This window comes from Littorina saxatilis, linkage group LG12, assembly GCF_037325665.1.
Source record: "Littorina saxatilis isolate snail1 linkage group LG12, US_GU_Lsax_2.0, whole genome shotgun sequence".
In the NCBI taxonomy this organism is placed as follows: domain Eukaryota; kingdom Metazoa; phylum Mollusca; class Gastropoda; order Littorinimorpha; family Littorinidae; genus Littorina; species Littorina saxatilis.
Genome location: NC_090256.1, coordinates 48,346,106 through 48,353,605, shown reverse-complemented (window position 1 = coordinate 48,353,605; position 7,500 = coordinate 48,346,106). Strand labels below are relative to the sequence as shown.

Here is a 7,500-nt window from a genome sequence, read left to right as displayed (position 1 = left end):
TTTTCAAACTTTCACCACTTCGAATTGTACTGATCTTGTCTTGATGAAAAAAAGAATTCTTTTATGATTAAAGAATGTTTGTGTAAGAAGCTGTCAATTTATTATTTAGATTTTAAAAGTTAGGTCTAGCGCAAAAACGCACCACGGTCCAAAAACATTCTGATAATCATCGATCCACGGCTATCGCCAGTTTACATCGATAGAATGAGACCCGAAGGGAAGTAACTCATTTTTGACCTGAGTTCAGGATAGGTCCAAAAAGTGTTCGAGACAATCTGCAAAATTAATTCTTTAAAAATTGCTCGCTCTTTACGTAGGGCACCTAGGATGTTCCCGTTTGGTGATCGTTCAAATGGAAGGGTGTTTGTACTGTGTGTAAAAGCCTGACAGTATCTGTGATGGTTTACGGGAGGCTTACTGTCCGGGCGTGATTTCCGGTATTGAATATTCATAACAGCCGTCCAGCACCAAAACGAGGCGCCATTGTTGTAGAGGACCAAGTCCACGAAAATAAATTCTTTGAAAATTTCTCACGCTCGACAGAAAGCAGCCAGGATGTTCCCGTTCGGTGAGCGTTCAAATGAAAGTATGCTTGTACTGTATTTAGACGCTCGGGGAGCTCTGTGATGGTTTACGGGAGGCTTACTGTGCCTTTAAAATTAGTGTCTTCCAAATGTAGTCATAATGGTTTGGCAAAAAAAAAATCTTTATGTTTCTCGGCAAATACTTTTTTCAGTCGAATGCAGTCCCTTGTTCCATTTTTTATAGTACATATCTGAGTTAGGAGTTATCCGACTATCTCTTCCAAAACTGCTATTGTCAAACCTCTACTGAAGAAACCATCGCTTGACCCAAACACTCTCAGCAACTACCGCCCTGTCTCAAACCTTTCCTTCATCTCCAAACTCCTTGAAAGAGTCGTCCTGAAACAACTCAACTCTCACCTTCTTTGCAACAATCTTCTCTCTCCGCTTCAATCTGCCTATCGTCCTCACCACTCCACCGTAACTGCCCTTCTCAAAATCACTAATGATCTCCTCCTTGCCACTGACCAAGCTGAAATCTCTGCCGTCGCCCTACTTGATCTATCAGCGGCCTTTGACACAGTCGACCACAACATCCTCCTTCAACGCCTTCAGCACACCTTTGGTATCCATAGCACAGCTCTTTCTTGGTTCTCTTCTTATCTCACCGACCGCTACCAGACTGTTTCGATTGACAAACTGAACTCTGACCTCATCAGGCTTGAGTGCGGAGTCCCTCAGGGCTCAGTCCTTGGGCCTGTACTATTTACTCTCTACACTCAACCTCTTGACCACATCCTTGACCGACACAACGTTCTCCGCCACTCTTTTGCCGACGACTCTCAACTTCACAACAGCTCTTCCCCTGACCAGTCTGAATCTCTTCTTTCCTTTATCTCTGACACTATCACTGACGTGCAGAATTGGATGACAGAAAACAAACTCCAGCTCAATAGCAACAAAACTGAAGCTATTCTAATAGGCACTACATCCAAACTCTCCAAAGCCACCTCCGACTCTATTCAACTCTCTGACTCTTCTGTCCCTCTGTCTTCTGCTGTCAAAAATCTCGGAGTCACTCTAGACAACACCCTTTCCATGAAACAACACATCTCTTCTGTCTCTCGCACCTGCTACTTCCAACTTCGCCGCATCGCCGCTATCCGCAAGTACCTCACCACAGATGCTACCGCCAAACTGGTCACTTCCACCATTCTCTCACGTCTTGACTATTGTAACTCTCTCTTGGCGGGTCTTCCCTCTTCTTCTATCTCTCGTCTCCAACACATTCAAAATAGCTCTGCCCGTCTTGTCTTACGAAAGAAAAAGAGAGACCATATCACCCCCCTCCTAAATCAGCTCCACTGGTTGCCCGTTCCTGCCCGTATCACATACAAAATCAACACTCTCACCTACAAATGCCTCCATGGTCTCGCCCCTGCCTATCTCTCTGACTCTCTCTCTCTCTCTCTATGTCCCATCACGAGCACTCAGATCATCTGCCGACTCCCTTAAACTCAACATCCCCCACACCAAACTCAAAACAGCAGGTCAACGCTCATTTTCTGTCCAAGCACCTAGCCAATGGAACACACTACCTCTCCCCCTCCGTCAACAACAGTCCCTCGAATCATTTAAATCTGCACTCAAGACATTCCTTTTTTCCAAATAATCCATGCATTCTACACTGCCAACCCCCATCCCACCCTGAATAACTGTACATATTTAATGGTTGATGGTGTGTGTGTGTTAGTGACTTTAAGTCTCCGTGTGTGTGAATGAGTGTATGTGCGCCTTGAGTCGCCTGTTGGTGAGATATGTGCGCGTTATAAATATTCGTATTATTATTATTATTAAAACACAAAGGGCATACTCACCATTGGGACACTCGGAGCAGCATTTCCCTTTAGGCACCACGGCGTTAGAGCAGGGAGCTCTAGCGCATCTGTACATAGCGCAGTACACCTCCCACCTTTCGCCACAGTTGCAGAACTTGCATGGACCCAAGTCGACCTTGTCGCCCGGTTTGACGCCTTTCAGCACCGTACCGTTGTACAGTCTGCAGCCGGCAGGGGGAGGGGGAGTGGTGGGGTGAGGGAGAGTTGTGGGGGGAGGGAGAGTGGTAGGGGCCTGGGGGAAGCATACCGCCTGAGGGTTTGCTCCACCACCTCCGGGGGAACCCATGCCATAGCCAGGATCGAAGATAGGGCAAGAACAGTTCATGCCGTTCTCAACGATCGACTGATGCATCGCGATGACTGTGCCCTGTGGAGTCCTGCAGTTGAAGCCTGTGGAAGCAGAGGACGGGTATGGTGTTCAAATCAAATCAAATCAAATTAAATCAAATCAAATTTACTTTGTTATCTCAGACTGCGAAAAATAATAGGTGTGGCTCATTGATATGAAGACAAACAAAAACCTACAACATTATTCAACATTAAAATAATGTACTGACTAACACGTTTCTTATTGCCACCTCGCTTCATTAGCGTCGGTGTTACTGCTACGATGGGTGTAAATATGTTACACCAATGGTGTTCGATTTGATGATACCTATATTTTTATGGTCTACAAACAAAATGATTGTCCGTGATGCAAGCAATGGTAACAATACAAAAGCATTAAGTACTCACCAAGACAGGATACACTTTTTCATGCGAAACTAAACAGCTGCCCTGTGTATAGATGCACACGACCTTCATTCTACCTTGGTATGTTCATCATTTGCCTTTTTTTTTTAACATATCGGTATGACATTGTTTTGACATTGTCAAGGACTGGGATCTGAACACCAAATCTCACCGTTTGGACAGGTGTCGCAACACTGGCCAGGTACGGACTCTCTGTCAACGCACATGGCTAGCACGCAGTCCTGATGGTAGCACATCGCCTGTCCACTTTGGTCACATTGACAGTGGCGACAACCGTCCGCCGACTGCCAATGACCTCCAGGAAAAAGATCCGGGATAATGTCACCACCGTAATCGCGACAACCGGGTGGAAGGGTGGTGGGGATTGGGACACATTCTGCCTCTGGGGGGCCTCCGTGGCCGGAGTAATCCATCTGGCATTGACACACCATGCCGTCCACCGTTTGCTGGCCTTGGACGATCACGCCGCCAGGACCGTAGCAGTTTGGTCCTGTTGAAAACAGATCAGCCAACGAGAATCTTAAACAAATGAGACAGGGCGCTATTTTGAAGCCAAACATCCGTAACCAAGAGACCAAGCCTTGTTTAAAATTAGTAGAAGGCAAAAGAGATAAATGTAGCGTTGCTTTCACGGGAATATTTTAACTAGAGCTACATCTGCCGCGCGCCGCTGTTGGCCTTTAAGATCTGAGAAACAGAGGGATGTAAGCGCTCGAAATGCATATGACATTTGCTAAAGAGTATGTTAGAGTTACGTGGAACCAATCTCCTGGCACTTTCATCCTTGAGGGTTTTCTTGAGGATTGAGTGCATACTTGTCTTTGTTTCTCAGATCATCCAACGTTAACTACCACTGTAGAAATACAAGGTTGACTGTATGATGCATCATGTACTTATCCACTACAACTCAGATTGTGTTGTTGAGACCTCTCAGGATCTTTGATAATGCAGAATGAAACACTTCAGGTGAGGAATGTATTGCAAAGTGTGCTTTGGTAATGCCTGACAGTGTGCATGTGTGTAGGTGTATGTAATTGTGCGCGTGTGCGCGTGCGTGCGTGCGTGCGTGCATGCGTGCGTGTGTGTGTGTGTGTGTGTGTGTGTGTGTGTGTGTGTGTGTGTGTGTGTGTGTGTGAATGCGTTGTACATAGTGTTGTGGTCTTCTTAGCCTTTCTCTTTACTTAATTTCCCATACTTTCACTATCATTATTTTGCACTGTATGATGTAAACGCACCAAAGATCAACAATACAATCAAATGTGTCTTGCCTGGCGTATAACGTCAGCACTCACCGTTAGGGCACTGAGCACAGCAGTAAGGTCCATTGCTTTGGGGATCCACACAGGGAGGTATCACGCAGAGGGGAGCGTAGCACGTCACCAGCCCGGTCTGAGAACAGTCGCAGTACCCACAGCTCGAACCCAGCGAGAAAGAGTCACCAGGCAGGACGTTGGGAACCTGCGTGCCGTTTGAATACCAGCAACCGTTGGGCGCTGTGGTTGTGGGAGGAGGAGGGGGTGGTGGGCAGGTTCCACAACACATGTATCCCCCAGGTGGAAACTGCGGGTTGGAACACTGTGGCGGCTGACAAGGAAGAGGGTAGCACGTCATGATTCCTCCCGCCGCCGGACAGTTGCACGATGCGCACATTGGCCCAGATGACCAGCTGCCTCCAGGGATGACCTCCGCCATGACAGTGCCGTTTGGGAGCTGGCAGGGTTGAGGGGAGGGTGGCGTTGGGGCAGGGAGCGTGGATGGCAGGGATGCCGAAGGTCCGACAGCAGCGGACAGGATGAGGCAGAGAGTCAACCCCACTGCAGCCTCCATTTTGTCGTCTATTTGTCGTGATCAATCTGACAGGGGAAGATGTGCATCAAGATTAATACACTCTAAACTTGATTGTGTTGTTGTTGTTTTCTTAACATACTCTTTGTCACCAGCTGTGAACACTATGTAAAATACTGCATATTTATACTAGCAAACGTAGCACACATTTAAGTGCCAACAATATGTGCTACGTTTGCTAAGTAGGAAGATATAGTATCTCACACAGTGTTCACAACTGGTTACAAACAACTGTGTCTACAAGTAGCACACTTTCATTCACTGTACAGGTTCCTAACAATTGTGTCATATTGATCGTTTGATGCTGTCCTGTAGGTTCTGCTGACCTGACGTACATGGCTACAGGGAAATTCTTGAAGAATTTTCAATTGAATTTTGCTTAGCAATATCGAACGTTATTTGACCAAAATGTGACATTTTACGCAGATTGACATAGGCATTGTTCCGCGAGACAGCGCTAGTGTCAAACGTACTATTTTGGTCACAATACAAATATCATTTATGTGTCGATGTGTTTTAGCTGATATGTTTTCAATTTTTGACGTTTGAACGCACAACAACATGCACTCATTTGTACCCTGGGCCAGCTGCCAAATATGAGTTTTAGTCGGCCTCTGTGTTACATTCTCAAAGAAGGGATTCGATACATATATTTGAGGCGGTATCGTAATCTTACTTAATGACATCCGGCAACGATTGACCACGTGCAAAAATCGACTTCGCTAATATTGTGCTAATATTTTGTCTACGAGTTGACAATTTCAGAATGTTTTAAAATAAGTGTGGCAAAAAATGAGAGAAATCAATTGGACAGACTTTATAATATATAACATTTTCAATATGATGACATGCCGAGATTGAGATAAACGAGGGCTGGGTAGTTGAATTGGGTATCTGACCGGTCAATTGCAACCACAGGACCTATTTTGGAAATGCTATTAACCCCCGGTTTATGTTTGATGTAATGATGTGTTTCTATTTGAATTATTGTAACATGTCTTTCTGATATGGGTGGAAATGCTTAATTACATGACGTTTTCGTAGGCTAAAATTAGATCAGTTTCTCAATTCGCATGAACATATTGCCTGAAGCATCTGATCGATTTTAACCCAAACAAATACACAATACCGAGCATAGTACCCACAATCACATATAAACAAATTGAAACTATTGACTTTGTCTTGCCATATCATCATATTCAAAATTCGTTGGCATAAAGTCTGACCGATTGATTTCTCATATATTTTGTTTAAACTTCTTTCAACACACTCTGAAAATATTAGCAAAATCTATTTGTTTGGGTAAATCAGTGTCCGATGTCAGTAATGAACTGACACGGATCCATCCAAAAGTAAAAGGTCATGGTTATTGTAACACGTAAGACGAAAAATAAGATGATGGATTTTTAGAAATAACATTAAAGCTTCAAAACGCACATTAAAAAAAAAAAAAGTTTTCAATTAGTTGTTGATGTCACATATTACGCTTACGCAGATGAAAAACAAGGTGGAAGATATTTTCTGCGAAGAAGATGTGACAACCTAATGTATCTCCAATATCGATATTATCTACAGTTTGTGTTAGTCTAAATATTTTTTTAGCAAATCGGTCTTACTTTTATTTGTGCGGGGGGGGGGGGGGGGGGCATTGCAGCAACTGTGTTGGACTTACCCATGTCTTTGGTTTGGTTGTTCTGTATGGTAAGTTCCCCTCTGATAGTCAAATGACATGATAATGTGCTTTCCCTTATATTATGTCCTTTGCACAAAACAACTTGATGTTGAAAATAGCGAGATATGAAGTAATTGAATTGATAAGTTGTTTGTTTTGAGGAAATGAACAGATAGCTTCTGTTTAACGTTGTTCGTTGTAAATTGCGTTGCAATATTAAAGTTCAAACAAGAAGAGCAAACGCTCGATCGAGTCACTTTCGCAGTTCTGAATATTATATGAGGCATCAGATGGACAGGAAGAAATTGCTATTCACAACACAATGAGTCACGTTCACATAAAATTTGAGCCCGGTCACTTTTATAGTTTCCGAGAAAAGCCCAACGTTAAGTTGTGTGTTGCCGAACAGAAAAGGCTAGTTATCTCCCTTGTTTTTCTGATAACGTTCGTAAAAGGCTACAGATGTAAATACTTTGATGTAAAGAATAATCCTACAAAGTTTCAATCACATCCGATGAACTTTGTCAAAGATATAAAATGTCTAATTTTTCCTTTGACGCTGACCTGTGACCTTGAAAAAGGTCAAAGGTCAACGAAACCATCGTTAAAGTGTAGAGGTCATTGGAGGTCACGACTAAACAAAATATGAGCCCGATCGCTTTGATAGTTTCCGAGAAAAGTCCAACGTTAAGGTGGTGTCTACGGCCGGCCGGCCGGCCGGCCGGCCGGACGGCCGGACAGACTAACACTGACCGATTACATAGAGTCACTTTTTCTCAAGTGACTCAAAAATCAAATGCCACAATGA

General features: G+C 44.0%; 1 protein-coding gene across 2 annotated transcripts in view; it reads right to left on the bottom strand.

The window, feature by feature from the left end:
- Positions 1 to 7,500, bottom strand: part of LOC138982109 (kielin/chordin-like protein) — a 10,270-nt gene that overhangs the window by 1,817 nt on the left and 953 nt on the right. For both annotated transcript variants that reach the window (XM_070355332.1, XM_070355333.1), the window contains exons 2-4: positions 4,468 to 5,028; positions 3,327 to 3,665; positions 2,402 to 2,812 (exon numbers count right to left, since the gene is read on the bottom strand). In XM_070355332.1, coding sequence (XP_070211433.1) covers positions 2,402 to 2,812; positions 3,327 to 3,665; positions 4,468 to 5,002 — 1,285 coding nt within the window. In that variant the 5' untranslated portion in view covers positions 5,003 to 5,028. The remainder of the gene's footprint in view (positions 1 to 2,401; positions 2,813 to 3,326; positions 3,666 to 4,467; positions 5,029 to 7,500) is intronic.